The sequence below is a fragment of the Coenobita brevimanus genome, chromosome 18 (genome assembly GCF_032717465.1).
Source record: "Coenobita brevimanus isolate Jiangsu-jjx chromosome 18, ASM3271746v2, whole genome shotgun sequence".
NCBI lineage: Eukaryota > Metazoa > Arthropoda > Malacostraca > Decapoda > Coenobitidae > Coenobita > Coenobita brevimanus.
The window spans coordinates 1,834,956-1,858,839 of NC_136971.1; the positions used below are offsets into that span (position 1 = coordinate 1,834,956).

Sequence of the window (23,884 nt, forward strand, 5' to 3'; positions counted from 1 at the left end):
GTGTTATGAAATCTGCGTGCCAGTTATGTGACAAACAGGCGCATATAGATATTGCTATGTAATATTGTTAGAAATAAGTATTCAGTGTGTGTTAATATTAGAATGTAATATACTAGAAATTAGTATTCAGTGTGTTTTAGTATTTAGTGTGTGTTAGAATTTACTACTGCAAGTGTGTTAGAAATTTCTCCGCAGTGTGTTTGATACTCATTATTTTTTATTAAACACTCAATATGTATATGAATTTAGTATCTACTGTATGTTAGAATTTATTCAGTGTTTGGTAGAATTTATATTCATTGTGTGTTTGACTTTGAATTTACCAGTGTGTTAAAATATACTGCTGGTGTTAGGATTGGCTGGTCAATTAAGTATGTGTTAGATGTTAGTAATCACTATATAGGTATGATAGAAATTACAACCCACGTATGTTTGAAACTGAATGGCTTATAGCAAGGCAGACTCACTTTTGTTAGACCAGAGAGAAACTTGACTCCTTCTGTAGTGACGCATTTACTTACCGTATTTTTTATATTCATTTAGCCAGATAATTTTATTCAACATAGGATTTTCAAACTGGAAGGATTATTTGTAGCCTTCATTAACCCACCCAGTACTAGAAATCCATCCTGATTAGTCTCCTAGTAGGGCAAGAAAAATAAAAAGTTCATTGCAGTGAAGGGGTTAAGTCCTAAAATAGACATGCATAAACTCAACCCTCATTCAATATTTATTTATTTTTACTATAAAGCAAGTTAATCCCTTTGCTTTCTATGGACCCCTTATTTTAGGCTATGACAACACGATTTAGCTCACTAGACGGAAACTCCATTATTCCAGAGGTTCAAAATTTTCTTAGTTATCTTTTACAATGCTCTGATTTACCTGACCCGAACAGATTAGTCTGAATTTACCTTGAATAAAATACTTTCAAGTGTGTTCATGGCGGGGAAAGAGTTAAGTACCGTATAATTGGCCCGGTGCTGGATAATAAAAACAGGAAAAGGGAAAAAAAGAGGACCCATTATTTTGTGTTCCTATGCCATTTAAAATAAGCCCATGAACACGAAAGAAAAACAGCGGTAGTATTACATATCCTTAACCCCTTCACTGCAATGACGTATTAGTTTATTCTTGCTACACATAGATTATTTTATTCAGTTTAGGCAGAGCTCCAGTAGTGAAGGGATAAGTGAAGCCTTTATGTTACCCAGTCCAATTCGGAAAAATAAATCTTAGTAACATTGCCCGGGGATAGAAAGAATAAGCTACAAAGGACGTAATTGAGTTGAAGAGATTAATAACAGTAATTGCCCTTTGTTACGATCTGTAATTACCGTAAATTACCTAAAACTCATGGGCCGCAAATGACCTAAAACTTATGGGAAAGTGTGTATTCCTGTGTAATCCCCGCCCAGTATCTTTCGCAAATCTCCCCTGTAAAATAATAATAATAATAATAATAATAATAAGACTCAAGGTTTTTCGTACATTTCTCATTGTATCACCTAGTGGAAGAATATTCAGAATCTCATGTTAATTGTCTGCTTTATTTTTATTTTTATTTTTTTTTTTATTATTGATGAGAACTGGTAACATGATTTTATAAGCTGTTGATTTATTAATATTTGCCCGTCAGTCATGATGTCCGATTTTCTCTCTCTCTCTCTCTCTCTCTCTCTCTCTCTCTCTCTCTCTCTCTCTCTCTCTCTCAGGCTTGGCAACTAATCAGTGAAACGTGTTAACCTAAAAGAAACGTGCCAGTCAGTCAGTAAAACGCGTTGACTAAATGATAAAACGTGCCATTCAGTCAACGAAACGTGTCAATCTTCAATCAGTGAAACATATAAGCCAAGCCATGAAACGTGCTAACCAGTCAATCAGTGAAGCATGTCAGCTATCCGTGAAACGTGGCAACCAGTTCTTCACTGAAATCCTGTCATCCAGTCAGTGGAACGTTTCGGCCAGTAAATGAAACGTGTTAACTGATAATGACATGTGTAAAGCAATAAATGAAACGTGTTAACAAAAAAATGAAACGTGTTAGTCAGTTAGTGAAACATGTCAGTTAGCTGAAGAAACGTGTCATTCAGAGAAATGTGTTAAATCTCCTGGTCGATGTTCCTATTCGACACTGACATACTTGATCGACGTTCAGTTCCTACATGTTTGGATGCACTGTAACCTATTTGAGCTCGTTTGAGAAGAGAAAAGGCTTAAGCTTCTGAAAACTGGCACATGATTGGCTGAGTGCATTCATTAGTAACTGCATTTTAAATATTTTTTATTATAAGGGTTACAGTAAGCGTTTCTGAGGATAAGATTCCTCAGGTAAAATATAAGCATCGTTATTTGCATAGATTTAAAATCAGGCCTTGCAAAGTCTATCAAATGGCGTAGACACATGTGAAAACTTTACTTCTGCCAAATCAGCATTCTCGGACAAAGTTTTACGAGTTTATTTTTTCCCATGTTAAGACAAATTAAGGTAGATCGTCCGTCATTATTAAGACAGTATGTACATTTGGCAAGAAAACAAAATTTCACACGTATCTGGGTCAGCAAATACACATTGTCAAAAATTATTTTTAAGTTAATTTATGTAACCAACGATACATATATTTTATTTAAGCACTTTTATCATCAGAAATGTTTATTGTATCATATTAAGAATTATTTGAAATTCATCTTTACTAATGAATGCACTCGGGCAATTAATCAGTTGTCAGATTTCAAAAGCTTAAGGATCTTTTCTTCTCAGATGAAATAAAATAGGCTGTACCACCGTATTTGACATGTTGAAGTTATAATTATTCCGTCCAGCGTCCATATTCGACGTGTTGGAGGGGCTACATTCATAGTCGACCTCAGTAATCTTGTAGTTTAATTTACATCACTTAACTCATCCAGTTCACTGACGTATGTATTTTGCTAAGATCTTAAGGTACGATTAGAAATTAAGTTGTAAATTAGTTAATGGAGACCTTGTAGCCCAATCACTACAGTTGGTTCTTTCAGTCAACAAAATCATCTGGTGTTAACAAGAATAAACTAAAAATTACGCCATTGAGCTCAAGGGGCATATAAGCGTCTATAATCGACCTGTAGGAGGATCTAAGTCAGTACTCGACCTGTACACTCACCTGGTCAACGGTCCTCTTTCCGAAGCGAAGCCTGAGTGACGGCATGGACCGCTGGGCCACCTGCCACCCCATGTCGCGCTTGCCGAACCTCAGTCGCATCGAGGGCGGGGCGCGGCGCTCCAGACCATGGTCCGTCAGCCAGTCGTACACCTCGCTCAGCGCTGCAAAGGAACGGAAAGTGTGGGTAGTGGGAGCGTGCGGTTAGTGGGGATGGGGTATGTGGGAGTGTAGGGGTAGGTTAGGTCAGGTTTGATTTGTGGAGGTATTGGGTTGGGTTAGGCTGCGGTAGGAGAGGTTAGGCTGGGTGATATTTATGACGGTGTGGGGTTAACGGGGTGTGAGGTTAGCTTGGATTTAGTCAATCAGTCGTGCACCTCGCTCAGGACCGTGGCACAGAGGGAGGTGTGGTGGTGGTTAGTGATTAGTGATTGTATATGGGATAATTAATGATTAGTGAGGAAACGCTGAGGGATAGGAGAGGTAGCACAGCATAATCATCATCATGTGTCAGTTGCAGAAATTAGCTTATGCCTTTCTAAGAAGCGCTCAGGTTGGTTTATGGAATAAAACCTAGTGTTGTTTTAATGGTTTGTAATTTTAAAAAAAATCGTGGTATATTTACTCACTGCATGCAGCGGGTAAAAATATACCGTACCGGTCCTTTGTCTAGCGTCCTGAATAAAGGGGGGTCAAATGGCCATGGCTACCCCCAGAGGCGTCGACACACTACCAAGCTTCAGTGACGCACGTGTGTGTGTGTGTGTGTGTGTGTGTGTGTGTGTGTGTGTGTGTGTGTGTGTGTGTGTGTGTGTGTGTGTAGATTCATTTCCTGTGCCTTTGTGTCATGATGGAGTGACTGTTGTGCAACATTACCACGGCTGTCCTCGCCGCTAGTCTTGCACACAAGCGCCGGACAGAAGTGGACTCGAGTTTGTGAAGAGTCATTGAGGTGAACGGTGTGTTGTGTGCCCTCGTTACCATTTTGGCAACACAGAGTCAGGTTTGGAGGGCATTGTGGCTCTTTGGTGCAATCCCCGTCGCGTCTGTTATTTCTGAATATATGCCATACATGGGGGATTATTATACATTACCATAACATCAGCTTCTTGAGAAAATAATACCAGGAATTATTGTTTGCACACTTCTTATACAGTTTTCTTCGACATTATTTCTTTTGAAATTAACACATTTACTCTAGAACCAACACCATTGATGAGTCTTCATAGATGACCTCGGCTAATTTCAACGATAAAGATATTTCTGTATCAGAGATATTATCAAGAGCCACTTTGTTACATTTTTTTCCATTTAATATTCCCTGGTTGTGGAAAGTGGACGCGCCCACCATCCATTCACTCGATGTGGAGATACTTTTAGATGACAACAGTACACTGTGTGACAAGACAAATCGTTTCGTGTACTCCAAGAAACTATTTGCACTGTAGGGTGGTGACCATACATAAACAAGAGCTAAATTCCTGGTGGTTCATTGAGTTAGGGAGTTCCAACCGAGTGTGGTCCCTAAGGATTTTAATTCAAGGGCTAATGATGATGATGATAAGAAGAAGGAGGAGGAGGATTTTCACTGCGTTTTGGCTCCAAAGTATGTGTGGTAAGTGTATGGGTGAAGATAACAGTATGAACGAACAACCTTATACAAAATTTAGGCTCAAGAATATTTATGAATACGTGCCCTGTACTTGGTCAGGTGTTCCCAGTTTGCTAATAGCCGGCTCATGGTGGGAGTAACTCTAGCATTCTATACGATTTTTTTTTTTTTTTCCAGTTGAGAGCGAGTGTAGGAGCCTGGGAGTGTTAATACTGGTACCGTTAACCCTCTCATGGTCGGGAGAGGTTTATTGTATATTCGATTTCAAAAGTACCAAACGATTTTTAGCAGTGTTAGTCGTAGGAGTGAGTATGGAATGGATCTCTCTCTCTCTCTCTCTCTCTCTCTCTCTCTCTCTCTCTCTCTCTCTCTCTCTCTCTCTCTCTCTCTCTCTCACCTGTCTATCTGTCTGTCAGCTTCCCTACTTACAGCCCTAATGAACCTGTCATTCCCCCTTCCTCTCGTCTCACTCTCTCCCTCAGTCATCTCGTGTTGTCGTATCTCTGTCTTTGGGCCCTGCTTCTTGTACCTCTCTGGATGCAGCGTTTCAGCGCAGCCCTACCCCCCCCCTTCTCTCTCTCTCTCTCTCTCTCTCTCTGTTATTTATGGGGTGTACTTGGTGGCACAGCGGACTTCGTAGCTCCTCTGTCTTAGCGATATAATGTGAACAGAACACCCTTAAAGTTTTTCAATATGTCGCCGATGGAAACTATTTACAGAGATATGACTGATCAGCGAGAGAGTTTAAGTTGTAATACCCAAACTGGATCGCTGACGAGGAGTTGCCACGAAGTCTCCTGTGGCAACGAGAATGTGCTTATAAATGAATGCAGTTTAGGTAAGGTATGGGACGCTAGTTTTGTGTCTCACGGACTGAAGGAAACAAGGTGGTTGGTGTCTTGCGTAGTTCACCAAGGCAACAGTTCTTCTTAGGTGTGCACTAGATAAGCAAAACATGCAAGGGAAATGAAACAAGCCTCGCGTAGAGAAGGCACCACCAGGTCATAGGTTTTAAAGACAGTGCGAAGTGCGATCAGATACCTCGGTATAGGAAGTTATAGAACCCCATGATTTTATGAGATTATATATTGAAAAAAATATAGGAACCACCCCTCCTTCTCCCCTACCCATATAGCCCATACCTGATTCCTTTCTTTATCAGTTTTTAGCCCGAGATATTCTTTAAGCCCAACTACTATCAGATGACTTTTTTTCTTGCTATCTCTAAGTGATTTTGTTTGGTTTGGGGGACTTTTTTTTTTTCTTTACTGGAGAGGATTACAATACAGTAGTCTTCTTTAATCCCTTCAGTATTCACGCCCACATCCACATGTTTACAAAACACGCACATCCTCACATACATACCCACCCACACCCACTCACCCCCACACTCACAGCCACCCATACCCCCACATCCGACATCATCCATCACAAAGTTCGCCATAAACGACTTCTCGAGAAGCTTAAAATCTTTGGTATCAGAGACAATGTACAAAAATGGATTGAAAAATGGCATACAGAACGTAAACAAAGAGCTGTAATTAATGCAAAGGAATAAGACTGGATGAATGCTACAAGCAAAGTACCACAAGGTTCATTTCTGGGTCCCATACTATTTGTAATTTATACTGACGATACTGATAAAAGTTTGTGCTGTAAGTCCCCAAATTTGCTGACGATACAAAATCTGAAACAGAGCGGAGACACCCCAAAGTAGGCTGATGATTCAAAGAGATCTTGATAAATTATTTAACTGAGGTCAAATGTGGCAAATGGATTTTAATGCTGACAAATGTAAAGGCCTTATTATTGGGAGTAAAAATGAAAAGTTAAGGTACGGTATTAATGATATTCACTCAAGAATATTCATTTTCATTCATTCATTGCCAGACGCCATGTATCCCAGACGGGGTGGCCAATGGCTTAGAGTTAATTGTTTTACAGGGAGGGGCACTAATCCTCCACCAACCCCACTTGACACGTAGGGATGCCAACAGCATCTGGTGTTCCCAGGCGGTCACCCATCCAAGTACTAACCAGACCCAACAAGAATATAAACCAAGAAAAAGATCTTGGAATAATAATAACTAACGATTTGAAACCAAGCTGACAGTGCACAGAAGCAGCAAAGAAAACTAATAAACTAGTTGGAGTCTTATGAAGAGCATTTGAATTTAAATCGAATATCGTTCTCACTTTGTACAGTTCCTTAGTACGCCCTTATCTGGATTACGGTGTTCAGTTCTGATCACCTTATTACAAGAAAGACAAGGAGAAATTAGAGAGTGTAACGATGAGTTTTAAAAATGTTTCCCAGATTAAGAAACAAACTATATAAGAAACGTTTAGAAGGGCAAAAGCGATATAACTTGTCAAAGTGCAGACTACGAGGGGATCTGATTCAAGTATATACAAATTTTAAAGGGCCTGACAATATGGAGGTTGAGGAGCAATTCACAAAAGACCAGTCAAATTACACTAGAGGTAAAGGTAGTAAAATCATTGGCAAACGTTTTCACTCCAGTGAAGCAAAACACTTTTTCTTCAGTAGAGTTGTTAATATATGGAACAAATGGCTAAGGAATGTGGTAGATTAGTGTACAGTAATGGCTTGAAGAGGTGTCTGACTTCGAAGCCCCAGTTAAGCGCGCATTCATGGCTGAATAACCCAAAAGTCTGAAGAAGTTACTTTCGTCTCTTTCAGATAGTGAAGAATGCAGCAGTAGTGCAATGTTGATGACAAATAATTTTACTTATCCTTTGCAGATTAAGTTATTGTAGATTGTTTTTTTTTTTTTTTTTTTTTTTCAATCTGTTCTTTGAAATTTCAATGGCAGTTTTTTTTGTGCTTCGGCTGGAGGGTTTTGTGGGCGGAGGGGAGGCTTCATGCTTTGCCATCCTTATCTTCATCTCACAGAATTATCTATCATAGTCATAGTGTTCTGTAGCCTATGAGGAACAGCCGCTGAAGGATCATTACGTCTTTTGCTGTTTGTTGTCCTCTGTGCTCCTTCGTACCTTACACCCACACCAGCACCAACTTCCACACACCCAAAACGACATGTTTACACCCACATCCCCACACCCACACCTAACACGCACACTCACCGTAACATCATCCAAACCCACATCCACACCCAACCACACCCACCCCGTTTCACCTACATCCACATCCACCCACTTCGTCGCACCAGCACCCCGATCTTCCTATGCACACTCACTCCCACATCCATACACCCATACCCACATCCACAGCCACACACCCATGCCCACATCACACCCACATCCTCACTTCCAGCCCCCCACACCCACATCCTCATACCGACACCCACCCACACTGTCACCCACCTTCACATCGACGTCCATCCGCACCCAGCCACCCACACCCCCACCCCAGCTCATGGCACAACGTTGTCCTAACACAGTAATTGACATGCTAATGGTGTGATGATGGAGGGAAGCCAAAAGTTCACAAGGACAAAATTATAGGGCAGGGAAAAATGTGGCTGAGTTATGAGTGCCATTTTTTTTCCCATCTCTCCTAATTAGTTTTTTTTTTTTTTAATGGAAGGACACAGGGAATTGGAAAGTAGTTAGTTTATGAAATGGTATAACTCTAGGTCGTGCACTGTGTAAGAATAAAGAATGGATAGTGCATTAAGTCTGATAATAATCCCGTGTCTCAAGCTAGCATCTTTTTCATGTAATTTTTCCTATCTCTAGACGAGTTTATTAATCTTAGGAGAGACTCTTCACACTGAAGGGGGTAAATATAGCCTTCATTAACTAGCTACTTCATTGCAAGAAATCATACTTAAAGTTGATTAAAATCGTACGGTGATGCTTCGATCAAAATAAAAAAATACGTCATAGAAGTGAAAGAGATGAACCACTTTGCTCAGGTGCCGTCTCTTACATCATATTCCTGCCAACTCGAGACGATTTTATTCGTCTTGGAGACTTTACGAATTGGAGGGGTTAGTCGCAGCCATTAATATCCACCACGTGCTAACTCTGCCCGAGCTAAATGTAGTCGTTTAAAAGAAGCAAAAGTAACTTACCGGAATGAAAGGATAAATGAGAATCAAGAGGGAAAGTAGAGGATTAATGTGAGGAAATATACGAGTTTGAGGCCTTCACCCCCGAGGACGTCACCTATACTTCTCTTCCACCACTCGATTTCAGACTATCAGATCTCCCCGATTGGAAAAGTCTCTCTCAGTATTAATAACACTGTCTGGGGGTAACAAGAACCAAACAGCCTTTTAACAGACCGTCAGTGTACAGTATGGATGAACAAAGAAACGCGAGAAGATGGAAAGAGAAAGTGAAGATGTAGAATTGCCACTGATAAAGAGTGATGAATTCTGCCTTAATTTCCTCAATCGCAGGTCGCATTTTCCATTTTACTTTTGCTATAGCCTGACGATTTCTTCCAGTTTTGAAGAGGCTTGTCAGACTAGAGGGGTTACACATGACCATCAAAAACCCTTCACTATCAGGAGGTATTCTAAAGTTGAAAATATTTTGGTCTGGTAGGAGCATGCATAAACTACAGTACTGCCTCATCGTAGTGAAAGAGGTAAACATCTGGAGCGAGTAACTTAACCCCGAGCGTCTACCCTCCTGATGGGGCAGTGAAGGTGTAACAAACTGCAAATAGCTGCGATATGGTACGAAACTGACGGCCAAGTAGACTTCAGTGTTTCATGATTCATGGTTGCCGAAAGAAAACGGTCTGATACGGGGATGAGATACAGCTGCCGTACACTTGGCAGGTAACGTCCTGTTGCTTCCCCTGTTTTTATTATATTCATTATATTTTTATTGGGGTTTGGAGAGACTTTTCGAACTGGAGTTATATTGTATACACACACACACACACACACACACACACACACACACACACACATTTTTTTTTCCTCTCTCTCTCTCTCTCTCTCTCTCATCACTAACTCTGTCAGGATGCTTTGCTACGCTGAATAAAATCGTCTTGTACCAGCAAAACTAACCACGGATGAATTCGGAGAAACAGCCAGGTGATTCTGTATCACACGACATGATTCGGCTTGGGCACAAATCAGTATTATCAGTTTGGGTTGCCGTGTAGTCACTAGGCTGACAAAAGTTCATAGATAGAAACAGGAATGACCACGACCTTTTGATGGCAACTGTACACACGTGGATGAAGGTTAGAAAATATATTTTATTGCTTAAGTAACTGACTCAGCCGCTAACATTCGTTCTTGTTTGACAATCTTCATTTAAATCGTATAGAATACCAATGACATCAGCACTAATATAGCGTTTTTTTTTTTTTTAATCATCTGTGAATACGGGAACATTTATAAATTTAGCCCATGTGAAAATACTCAATTCGATATTGATGCACACAGTCGAAAAGAATGGAATAGGTAATGTGTCGAGTAACAGAATTATGACACCTCGGAAATATCACGGGATGGCGGATAAGCAAGTGCTAGTGTAATGGTCTCTTATTAGCTTCCATTTTTAATAAACTGACAGTTTGATGGAAAGAATTAAAAATTATATAGCCTGCTACACATGTTCACTCTTACTTAAAAACTTCACACATATCTCTAGTACTAATAATTTCAGCTTCAGAAGGTGAACACTGAGGAGAGTGGTGAAGGGAATCTGTAAAAACACAAGTAACATCACCTGAGTAACTATGAGGAAGTGTGATTGTGAGTGACAGGTAAAAGATTAGGTGCGTGGTGGGAAGATGGTAAGAGGGACGTTGGGATGGAGGAGATATATTTTTTTATGTGTCTGTTCCCTGAGACTCGTCGATCCTCCTACGTGCCACACACCTTCAGTTGTCATCACTTTGGCACCAATACCCAACCGTCGTTATTAAACACATGCTAAGGCTGTTTCATTAAGGCATGCCATAGGTGTTTGTATGCCATGTCAGTGGGTCTTGTGGAGGATCCGTTAAATGTTTTATGATATCCATATTCTCATATAGTTCTTGTCCCAGCCTGGGATGGAACTGGCGTCCTATTGGTTTGGCAGAGTACTACTGTAAACCCGAGGAGTATTGACTTTACCACTTTTAATCCCTTCAGTATGAGACTGACCAAAGTTGTTGAATAAAATCTTCTAGTGGTAGCGTATTTAAAATAACATATCATAGTCGTGACGTTTTCCACTAAAGTGCTCCCAAGCTTTTTCGATCTGAGAAGAGGTCATACGTTTTTGCCTTTCGCCTGGGTGAATCATTACAGCAGGGCGTCAGTATTTGGCAAGTTTCAATCTTCCTACCCAGTATGGCTCACAGTGGTCGGTTTGCATCCAGCGCCCCAATAATACTGCTGGGTGAACAGGGACAAGGGGAACAGCCGAAGTCTACCCGTCTGACTGTTCTGACTCGATATTTTTTCCTGCCTTGAATGAGGATCGGCGTTGCTGGTAAAAACTGGTACACCAACACTGCGGCAAAGAGGAAGGGTGTGTGACTGACAGGGGAAGCACCAGAGGGAGGGACATTTCTAAACGCTGATATTTGAGAGGACATTTTCGGTGAGGTGTTTGCTAGTGGTGTTGCGTTAGTAGGTGACGGTGATGCCCAGTGGAGGTGGAAACGCTGGTGCAGTGGCCAACATGAATTTATCTCTCTTCTCTGATGCCTTTTCTCCTCCCCTTTATAAGATGGAATGACTCAGGGAATTACGGTTTAACACTACATTTTATTAGTTAGAACAGAGACTTAATTATCAGTTTCGTATAGTATTTTTTTTTTCTTATGAGCTCCTGATGAAGAAAATACTAGAGATGGAAAGGGGCTTCTTGAGACTGGAGCTGAGAGAGAGAGAGAGAGAGAGAGAGAGAGAGAGAGAGAGAGAGGGAGGGAGGGAGGTGGACATAAACTGTTGATATTTGAGAGGACGTTTTCGCTGAGATGGACACAAGTTTTCTGGCGGTGGCCTCGTGCGTCTCGGTGTTATCTGGCGTCGTTACTCTCAGCCGGGGAATTACCTCTGTCCTGAGTCCTTGCTGACCTAGACCCGTATTCCAGTCTCGTAAGGAGGCTCCCTGCTATCTCCTCCTTATCAGTATATTTCTGTATCTAAGTTAGTATAAAATTGCTTGCTGTTTATTACGCCTGTCGATGAAAAAGCGGTGTATGTAACGTGCAGGTCAATAGTTAAATGTAGCATGGAAGGTACGTCGATAAGAAAAGGTGCTAGGAAGTTCCATATGTTGACGAGATGATTCTACCCGTAGCGTCGGAGTAGGGGTGTTGAGAGACAGGCAGTTACATGAGTTTTTTTCCTTCTCCCCACTGACAGACGTTTTATTCAGCCAACATCGTGGTCGGGGCTGGTGGGGGTTGTATCTGACTCCAGTTCAAAACATTCATCCCAAGATTGATATTGTTTTGAGAGAGCATGAATTAACACTACGTCCCCTGGCTGAAGGGCTTAATATTTCTTAGGGCAACGTGAACCTTCTAACTGTCTCTTCTCGTATTATCTTCCAGCTTACTCGAGACGATTTCATTTAGTTGAGATTGAGTCATAGGAGACTGAAAGTAACTAGAAAGCACTCACAGAATGCATACCTCTGCCAGCGCCAGTGAAATATAAGATTTACTGCAGTGATTCCTCTTTCCTGCCAGACGAATACTTTTACGCTCTCGCATAGCCAGTTAATTATACGATGTTAGTTTGCCCTATTACACAGTCTCAGAGAGCGCATACCTCCGCCGACGTCAGTAAAATTTATGATTATTCCTGCATCATAATCCTTGACCCACTGCCCACCTCTTCACCAGATTTCATTGGACGCCGATCACAACTTTGGAAAAATCTTGTGCGAAAAGAAACTGACAAACAAACAGACAGCCACGGACGAATGCATTATCTCAAACTTCGTTGGTGGGGTATTAAGAAAAATAAGATGGGTGAATAGGAAGAGAAACACGAAGAAAGCATAAGAGAAAGATTACGAAGATTAAGAATTCGAAACAAAAGAGACGGAGAGAGAGAGAGAGAGAGAGAGAGAGAGAGAGAGAGAGAGAGAGAGAGAGAGAGAGGAGGGGGTAGAATAAAAGTCAGGAGACCTTTGTGACTCGTATAAGATCACGTATAAACATCCATTCACTCTCCGTTATAAACATATCCAGGTCTAAATTATATACAGCGAGAGGATACATTATGGCTTTGGATGTTGGCCTCTGCTCCTTTCTATAACAGTAAAGTGGATAGAGGAATTATTATAGACCCAGCCAAGCCATGTATATATATATATATATATATATATATATATATATATATATATATATATATATATATATATATATATATATATATATATATATATATATATCTATATCTATCTATCTATCTATCTATCTATCTATATATATATATATATATATATATATATATATATATATTTTAGTCACCTTACCACCTGGTGATTATTTTTAATTTAGGGAAGACTCTTTGTAGTGAAAGGGTTATACTGCTTTCATTCTAACATTGGCCTAACATTGCCATCTTTCTCTTTTGAGTACTAAGTTGTAATACTAGACTGATTCTATAATATGCTGGTAGTCATGAAGAAGTACTAGGGAAAGAATGTAGAGCCATAGCCTTCTTTCTGTCAGTGTGAACTATGTGAAATAAGCTACAACAGGACGAAAATCGGGCTAGGTTAGTGGAAAAAACATAAAGTAAAAGATATATCTAATCCCTCTAGTTGTGCAAGTCTCTGGTAACCTGAATCAATCTGTTATTGGCTGGAATTCAGTAGAAGAGACGTCCTCGTAGTGAAGCGATTAAAGCCATTTCTCTCTGACATTCACAGCGGCGTGTTTGTTGTTTTTGTTCAGTTCTTTATATTGTCGGGGCTTTTATCGTTTTAAATCCTTAGTCAATTATTTGTGAGGGACGGCGGTATTTCAGTGTTGGGGACGTGAGGGGGGATATGGATGTGAATTTTAGGACGTGGTGGGGAGAAAAGGGGCAGAGGGACGTGGAGAAAAGGGGAGCTTGTGTGGGGGCAGAAGAGGGAGGGGTTGAGAGGGGGCAGAGGAGGGCAGAAGAGGGGTGGGGAGCCAAGCAGAAGGGGCTTGTGAAGGGGAGCGGAGAGGGACTTGGGAGGAGACAGAGTGGGAGTTTGGGAGGGGACGGAAGGGGGCTTGAGGAGTAGAAGGAGTCTTTGAAAGAGGGAGGAGGGGGGGGGCTTGGGTAGGGGAGAGGGAAGGTTGGGTGGGGGGGAAGAGGGGGGCTTGGGTGGCGGATAGAGGGGGAGTTTAAGAGAGGGATAGAGGGGGGGCTTGAGAATTGGGGCATGGCGGGACAACATGAGCCAGAATCTAAGAGTGTGCGTTGGAAGCTTGAAGAGCAGCTTAACAAGGAACCTGAGAGCAGAGCACGGCTGAGACCTACAAGATAACTAAGGTATATTTTCTTTTCGTAAATATGAATTTTTGTTGCAGGAAGTATGGGGGACGTGAGAAGAAAAAACTCACCTTCGAAATGAAAAAGAAGACGAGGAAAATATGTCGGGGCTGGGATTCGATAGTGTTATTTTATTCTGTTTTACTGTATATTATTATTATTTGAGAGAGACGAGGTAGACTCCATGGGACGTTTGTTTTCAATTATTGTTTCGGCTTCCTCCCTCCATTCAGGGGAAAAAAGTGATATTGGGACTGAGAGACAGGCAGCGAATGAATGATGGGGAGGTTAAAGTGGAGTCTGGAGAAGGGTATATTCAAAGTGGTGCACTGGATAGCAACTGAGGCCTTTTTTTTGTGTTTTTATTTAACATCATAGGGTCTGGATTGATTGGCTGGTGTGTGTGTGTGTGTGTGTGTGTGTGTGTGTGTGTGTGTGTGTGTGTGTGTGTGTGTTTGTGTGTGTGTTTTAAGCGATATATGTGTGTTGGTGTGAAGGTGAGGGTGTGGGTTATGAAGGTGAAGGTGTGGGTGTAAAGGTGTGGGTGTGGGTGTCAAGGTATGGGTATTGGTGTGAAGGTGTGGGTGCGCGTGTGCGTGTGAAGGTGTGGGTATTGGTGTGAAGATGTCGGTGTGGGTGTGAAGATATGGGTGTGTGTATGGTGTGGGTTTGAAGTTCTGGGTGCCGATGTAAGGGTGTGAACTTGAAGATACCAGTGTGGGTGTGGGTGTATGTGCGGGTGAGACAGGACGAGTGTCATAACAAAAAAACAGAGGAAAAGTAAAGTGAATGTTAAAAAAAAAAAAAATCCGAAGTTCCATCTAGAGACGATCTGCTGGAAATCCTCAAAATCCATCTTAGTTATCAGAATGTCACTTCGCACAAGAAAGATCAAGACGTTTAGACAGGGGTAAAATCGACCAGTCCATCAAGTTGCTCGGAAGCTAATTAATCCGGAGTGAAAATACAATCAGTAGGAAGAAAGTTACAAGGTCTTGGAATTATGTAACTGTAGAGGAGACCTTAACCTCTTTGAAGCCGCGTGACGTAATTTTTTTAAAGACACTGCCAGGTGTTTTTATGGAACTTGGGAAGGTTATCTCGTACTGAAGGGTTTTATTAAAGGTACGAGTATCTCTAACGCTGCCAGTTCAGAGTCTACCTTTTCTTGATAAATCGTTCGGAGAGGGAAGGAATAAAGTGAAATGTGTTAAGGTGCGTGCGTGTGTGTGTGTGTGTGTGTGTGTGTGTGTGTGTGTGTGTGTGTGTGTGTGTTATCATAGTGCCGCGAACTGCTCCAAGGGAAGAGTTACACCCATATATGGAAACCGTTCACAGCCTCTTCAGCCCACATGTCTTGTACTGGAGAGGGACGCCTTTATGTGGCAGTACCGATATGACCGCATAGATGAGTTGCCCAATTATATAAACGTCCTTCAGCTCCACCCCTATCCCCCGAAAAGAGGATCATGGATTGCAGGAGAAGGGCAGCTCCAGCCTGTAGTCCACGGAGTTCACATTCAGATGAGCCGGGGGACAGCAACATAAACTGATATCTGTCGTCTCTTTATCTAGTTGTCTGTTCATGTAGCTATAAATATCTATCAGAATAATGTGAGTGGATATGTCAGACCGTCAAAATTTACAGTTGGCCTTTCACTCAAAGTACCGTATTAAAATTTCAGTCCCCCTCACCTACTGAAGGGCATTAATCTTCCAGCGGGTCTAGTTATAAAGAAGATATAGTGGTTGGGTATTTTGACCAGTCCAGATTTATAGATCGGCTTTCGCTGAACGCTACAATCCTTTCACCGCCATGACGTGTTGGTCGAGTTCATCCTAGTTACCTGAGACACTGTTATTGCGTTTAGTGAGAACGTTTAGGAGTTGCATGAGGCTGTATATATTCCCTAATGTTCGAAATGTCTTCCGTAAATTGAACGAAATTGCTTAGGGATATCAAGAACAAAACAAGAAGCCTCCAAGTCAAATCCCTCCACGCCCACCAAAGGAATCCAAGGGCCGAACACTTGCTTTGTCCTGTAACCTAGACTGATTGCTTTTAAAATCGAATTACTTGATTTATATCTGATTCATAACCCAGCCAAGTTTGGTCTAAATCGGATAACAACATTTCAAGTCGACGTTGCTAGGTTAGACTTTGACCTCGCCCTGTGACCTCGACCTTTGATATCCTGAGAAAAAAAATGGTCATCCCACTGGCTAACCCTCATTCATTCCACGAAGCTTGATGAAAATGAGATAAACACTTTAAGTAATTTTGCTCACACACACACACACACACACACACACACACACACACACACACACACACACACACACACACACACACACACACACACACACACACACACTGACCTACACCCTTTCCTGGCTCATACTTCGCCAACATGGGGAAGGGCAAATTTTCTGGCTATCACTCTCCCTCTGAAGATACACGCATGGACTGAACAGATATAGAGGGGAGATGCTTTCACTCGTGGATTAAACCCTGCACTGCGATGACGGCATAACTAATCAATTAATTTTGGCTTCTGGCAGATGGGAGGATTTCTTGGATTTAGTGGATTTGAAATTATCTTCATTAGCGGATTAGCGGGTGTGGGGACGTGCAGGGAAGGTGGAGTGTGTGTGTGTGTGTGTGTGTGTGTGTGTGTGTGTGTGTGTGTGTGTGTGTGTGTGTGTGTGTGTGTGTGTGTGTGTGTGTGTGTGTGTGTGTGTGTGTGTGTGTGTGTGTGGTATTCAATTTGGAAAAGACCACTCGTTCTGAAGGTGTCTATTGAAGGCGCCTCCTCCAGTTCGAGAGAGAGAGAGAGAGAGAGAGAGAGAGAGAGAGAGAGAGAGAATAAAGACAGGACACAGCCAAAACGAAACCAAAATTACTTTCTCCCTGTGAACGATTTAATCATGCAGTTAACTCGAGAACAACGAAAATTATGAGCGAGAAATATTACCAGCACCGATCGACATTTTTTCCCGCCAAAATCGAATCGAAAATCACGCTCCCTGAAAATCCCAAATACCATCACACCTCCCATCACACCAATATACCATCTTTTAATTGTTCCTGGTATTTTCTCACTGGTATGGAGGTGGATTCATCGCTGGCGAAGCTTTTCTATTATATTTTTTTTTATTATTAATGCTGTTGGGGTGTTTTACGTCGGGATGGGAAATGTTTTAGGCTTGTTATAGGAATTTGTGTCGTTGGTTGGTTGGTTGGTGGGATGGAGAGAGAGAGAGAGAGAGAGAGAGAGAGAGAGAGGAATGATAAAAGGCATAACGGGAAGAAAAATACCTAAGTAAGAATAGAGGAAAAGATCAGGATATTAATAATAAAAAAAGAGGCATACGAGAGATTAGAGAGAGAGAGAGAGAGAGAGAGAGAGAGAGAGAGAGAGAGAAGATATTAAAAGCCAGGGTAATCTTCACTCCACCCTAAGACTCTCTTCATCTCGGCTTACACGCCCTTCCGCCTTGATTGTGGTGACAGACGGAGAGAGAGAGAGAGAGAGAGAGAGAGAGAGAGAGAGAGAGAGAGAGAGAGAGAGAGAGAGAGAATATAGTAATAAACGACAGTGAGAGATAAAAATAGATAAATAAGGCAACGTAAGTTACGGAAAGAGGACATGAGAAAAGACAGATTAAAAACTGTTTGATAGATAGGTAAATAGATAGACAGATAGATAGATAGACAGATAGATAGATAGATAGGCAGAGAGAGGGGAATGAAAAGAATAAAACTGAATGGGAAAGTTGCATACAGTCAGCCAGACAACGAGAAGTATGGTTAAAAAAAGGAATGTGAAAGTGAGGAAATGTGTGTGTGTGTGTGTGTGTGAGAGAGAGAGAGAGAGAGAGAGGAAGGGAATGCAACTGAAAGTGAGAAAATAAAGTCAGGCACACAGCGAGAAATTTGGTTAAGAAAGGAAAAAGCCAAAGCGAGAGAATAAGTGAGCAAGAGGCTGCGAGGCGGAAATAAGAAAGTGTGTGTGAGAGAGAGAGAGAGAGAGAGAGACAGAGAGAGAGAGAGATGAAACTGACTGAAGACAAAGTAGGGCAGAAAATAAAAGTTTGATGGATCAGGCACCAGGGTAACGAAAAAGATGACGATTTAGAAACAGTTGACCCTCTCTTGATGGGAAGAACTCTAGTACAGTCCCGCTAACGCCAGACGATTTTGTTCAGTCAAGAGCGAGAATGGGAGCCAGGGAGTTTGATAAAGGAATATTGGGCGAATGGAGAGTGAGAGACTGAGCAGGAGAGTATACTAGGGTGAGGTGGGTGGGATGAGATGAGACGAGGGAGTGGTAGGTGAAAGGGATTGTGGGTGGGAAGAGGGGTCCTTTTGTCCAACCCACCCTTCTCAAGAGGCGGCGTTAGGCAATGGATGGACGGATGGATAGATTGGGAGACAGACAGATATTTCGAAGGATAGATGGGTAGATAGACACAGATATAGAGATAAGTACACATATATAAGTTGATAGATACAGACAGACAGATAGATAGATAGATAGATAGATAGATAGATGGATAGACATATTGATAAAATGATGAGATAAATATGAGGAAATATTACATTATATAGTATTTTGCTGAATCGAGTGTCTCATAGCTGAATAAAATTACTTGGTGCTACTCTGAATAAATGTGTCTAGAGCAATGGAGAGGGTAAGAGAGGGACTAGAAAGACAGACTGAAGGAAATATTACCGGGAAGGATAAAAGTAAGACCCCGCACATCATCCACTCACTCGATGTGGTACTGTCCTGTAGTTTCTTGTGCCTCGGGAAACCATTTACTACGCTGGGTGGTAATCATGTAACCAGTAAGAGGACGGTTGCTGATCTGATTAAGCTGCTGGAATCAGATTTGGCTCATAAGGGTCTGAGTCTGGGAATGTTTGGGTTGGTGTTTACATAGCGCTGAGCAGGAGTGTGGTGACTGGCGAGTTAGAATGATGGGATATTCAAATATAATAGAGCAAGAAGTAATAAGCGTGAGAGAGAGAGAGAGAGAGAGAGAGAGAGAGAGAGAGTATCTTTCCCCGGTATTTGCGCGACCAATGAGGGAAGGGGAGTAAGCTAGTGATGGGGAGGGGAGAAGGGAAGGGAGGGGAGAGGGGTAACGAAGGAGTGCTGAGAGACAGAAGAGAAATGGTAGGGAAGGAGAAGGGGAAGGGGAGGTAAGGGGAAGGGGTGAAACACGCAACACAGATACATCATTAAATAACATGGGTTGAAATTAGAGGATGAGCATAATTTGTTGAAGGCTGCACATTGTATAACTTACCGGTAGGGAGGATGGCGGAATAGGGGAGGAGTGTGGAGAAAGAGAGAGGCAGGTAGGGAGTAGCAAAGGGAGAGGAGAGGCAGGTGGGAAGTGGAGGGTAGGTGGGGAGGAAGGGGACGGAGACGAGGAAGGGGAGGAGGGACAGGAGAGGTAAGGGAAGTGTGGATGGTTTGAAGAAGAGAGAGAGAGGGTAGTGGAAGTGGAGAGGAGAGACAGCAAGTGGTAAGGGGAGGGGAGGCAGGGGGAGGGGAAGGGGGACAGGGGGGAGGGGATGGAGGGGTAGAGTTGGGTTATAGGACAGGGATGGAGTGTTAGGCTGGACTGACCCTGTTAAACCGGGGATCACAGCACACTAACACCGTCACTTTTATGCTGGCTCACATACTTCAGAGAGAGAGAGAGAGAGAGAGAGAGAGAGAGAGAGAGAGATCCTTTCCCCCCTTTTCTTCATATATTTCCGTTCCCCATTATTTTCACACACCCTTCGCTTTCTGAGATTACCTCCCTGCATCCTTATTTTTTCTGGCATGTAACATCACCTACTGCAAGTCTTATTCTAGGTGACGATTATGACTTACCAAAAAATTACTGTATGCTCTAACCCCTTCAGCCCACGGACGTCTTTTCCACTTGACTGAAGCCACTGAGAAAGATCACTTGTTCTGAGGGGTTTATACGAAGGCTGCCTCTAACCTCACTAGTTAGTTTAAAGGAGGTGCCGTACTGATGGGATTACTGACACGTGTAGTCGATAGGTAACAGTGTAATGCTCCCTCCTCCTCCTCCTCCTCCTCCTCCTCCTCCTCCTCCTTCCTCTAATTTCTTTCATTTCTCCCCTCTTCCATTGCCATTTGATTGCCTATTCTCCAGGCACTCATTCTCCCTCGTACGGATTCCTCCATCTCATTTATTTTCCTTCCCCATCTCCATTACTCCTTCCCTTTATCGTCCTTCCATCCCTCCTATCCATTCCTTTGCCTTCCATCCCAGCTTATTCGTACCTATACCCGAAAGAAGGACCTGGATTGGTAATTAGATGGTTGCGTGCCGTAGTTCAGGGGAAGATCGGGAATTAGCAGATATTGAATGTTTGCTCTAATGCCCCTCGTGCGGTCGATAGGCATGATCCCTTCCTCTCTCTCCACCTCCCAATTGTCAGTTTTTCTTTTCTTCATTCTTCGTGTCTCCTGTAATTTCTTTCTCAGGCTTCTACAGCACACTTCCAGGTGAATAAAATCGTCTGGCGTCACCTGGAATTGAATATTAGAATTTCTAGGACCGTAAGAAGTTGATGGTGATTGTATTAGCCCTCTGACTCCTATGACCCACTCAGCTGAATGAAATCGTCTGCAGTTAAAGAAGACGTTACAGTTCCCATAATCTTGCCTTACTGTTCCTTCGCACCATCTCCAATTTCTTCGTCTTCCAGTTCATTAGTTTCTTCTTTTTTCTTCCTATCCCTCTATTTTATCTTATTTTTTTCTTCCTTGTTCATCTTTCTTTAATTTTTTCGTCCTTCTTTATCTTTCTTAAACCATTCCTTCACATCATCTTCAGTTTCTTAGATTCCCTCTTTTGCGTTTCCCATCCCTCTGCTGTTACCTCGTTTTTACATATTCCATCATCCCCCCGCCTTTGTTTTGTTTTTTTCATTCCTTCGCATCATCTCTTGCTTCTCAGTTTCTCTTTCATTCATCTCTTCTTCTCCTTTTTATTCCTGTCTGTTATACCACTGTTCCATTTCCCTCCATCCCTCCTTCCCAACACCTCCTTCTCCTTCGGTCTTCCCATTCTTTCTCCTGTCTTCCGTTTACTCCATCCATTCTCTCCATTATCTCTCCTCCTCCTCCTTTCCATCGTCATCTCCTCACTCCTCTTCCCCATCTTTATCTCCATACTCCTCTCCACTGCCATCACACCATCCCCTACCTCCTATTCTCCAGCCTTCTCCCCCACCCCCTCACCCTTACTCCCTTGCCCTCCCTTCCTACACCCCTCCTTCTCCCCTCCTCCCCAACCTCCCTACCTTACACCCACGCCCACCCCAAGGCCAGCAGAAGACTATCAACGTTAACCCCATCACTACAATGACGTCTTCCTCTCTCTCTCTCTCTCATAGGCTTTTTTAATCATACGTGTTCTGATTTTTTGACTGCGTGATGGAGGGAAAGTTAAATTGCCATCTGTTTTTTAGTGGAATTCAAATTTTCTTATTTATTTATGTATTTATTTATTTATTATTATTATTATTATTATTATTATTATTGTTATTATTATTATTATTATTATTGTTCATCCGGGCCTTTTTACCGGCTGAAGATGTGGGGAGGTTCTGTATTTGTGTTTTATTATTAATTATATTGTTATTAATTTTTTCAGTCAATCATTTACCTGTTTCCCCCTCTGAGGTAGGGTTAAAGATGATGATGATGATGATGATGATGATGATGATGATGATGATGATGATGATGATGATGATGATGATGATGATGGTGATGATGATGATGATGATGATGATGTGGTGGTGGTGGTGATGATAATGATAATGTTGTGGTGATGATGCTGATGATGCTGCTGCTGATGATGAAGATGATGATGATGAATTTACTTATGTTTATATACCTTCAATATCTCCAAGGACGAAGGCAATGAGTACCGACCACGTATTCCCCTCGTGTCGTAAGAGGCGAGTGGAAGGCGTGGGGTTGAGGGGCTGGAAACATCTCCGTTTTATCTTGGAGGGGGACTTTTACCTCTAACCCCCTGTCAAAAAAAAAAAAAAAAAAAAAAAAAAAAAGAGAGGGAGGGGGGGGGGCAGAAATGTACAGTAAGAGACAAAAGTTCGCGTATTGTTTCACCTCTTCTGGTTCACATTTCCCTTTACTGGCTGATATTTTGTGCCGAGAGAGGCTTGGTATGTTTCTCTGACCACCGCTGACTCTCTCTTATACGGTATACGACAGGGAGGAAAGTGACGGACATGCCCAAAGTTTGAAGTGGGCACAGCGGAATAATAGGCCAACTTTTGTCCCTCGCTGTCTGGGGCTTTCTTCTTCCTCTGATTCACGTCCCCAGTGAGAGCGAAGAGATGTGGTGCGAGTCTGACAGTCCCATGTCGCGAGGAAAATGGGCCTGGGTGATGAGCAGGATATAGAGGAGATTTAGGCTATTTTCGAGTGCAGTGTAAGACTTAAACACACACACACACACACACACACACACACACACACACACACACACACACACACACACACACACGCACTCTAAATGTCAACACTGGGAAGCAAATGGATCAGGTGTGTGTGGTGTGATCCCAGGGTGCTTATGGCGGATCCACGTCAAATGACAACACAGGCTGGCCACAGTGTTTATTTATTTATTTATTCATTTTTACTGGTGTTCTCTAGTCCCTTTCAGCCCAGTTCATGATCAGGTGTAGTCAGAGTGAACGTTGCGATTTGGCTAGCAACCAAGGAGATTCACTTCCTGTTGTGCATTTTTTTTTCTTTTCTAATATGGCGAACCTGACTAACTACTTTCAGCTCAGTCGATGGCTAAATGTAATCAAACTGGAAGGTTGATGTGAACTTTGCGTGTGTGTGTGTGTGTGTGTGTGTGTGTGTGTGTGTGTGTTTAACTTGATCCTTAGCCACATTGAGCCCAGTTAATGGATATGTTCTGGCCTAAAACTGCCATTTCTCCGTCTTGAATACTGAACTGTAACAAGAGATTAACATTAGACTGCGATGCTAGTCACGAAGGAGTGCAATGGAGCGAATGTAGAGCTGCAGTATTTTCTCAGTGTGTCATACGGGAAATAATACTGCAAAATGATAAATAAAAATCCCCAGTTTAAGATGGACGAAGTAGTAACCAAGGAGACTCAGTGGATGGATGAATGGGTGGATGGATGATAGGACGGACGGATGGATGGATGGGTTGGTGTGTGGATGGATGGATGGGTGAATGAATGAGTGAATGGATAGATGGATGGATGGATGGATGGATGAAGGAATGGATGGATGGATGGATGGATAGATGGATGGATGGATAGATGGATGGATGGATGGGCAGGTACATGTTGTACAGTAGATGGATAGATAGACAGATGGATGGCTAGATGGAAAGACCAGGTACAGCCTTGGAGATGGAAGGCAGTAGGGATTGATATAGTTGGATAGATAGATAGACAGATAGATAGATAGACAGATAAATAGATAGATTGACAGACTGATTGATAAACTTTCTTTTTTTTTTATCACAGGAGGGATAAGGGGAGTGCAGAATTCAATAGTTTGACCAAAAATATGTTCAAGCTTATAATTACCACTGAAACCAATTTAAGTTATCTATTTCAAGAACACAGACTTTGTGGAGGAGGC

The 23,884-nt window shown here is 42.2% G+C and overlaps 1 protein-coding gene across 1 annotated transcript in view; it reads right to left on the reverse strand.

The window, feature by feature from the left end:
• sNPF (short neuropeptide F precursor) overlaps nucleotides 1–23,884 on the reverse strand; it is a 255,613-nt gene that overhangs the window by 13,109 nt on the left and 218,620 nt on the right. The window contains exon 3 of the mRNA XM_080265977.1: nucleotides 3,144–3,304. Coding sequence (XP_080122103.1) covers nucleotides 3,144–3,304 — 161 coding nt within the window. The remainder of the gene's footprint in view (nucleotides 1–3,143; nucleotides 3,305–23,884) is intronic.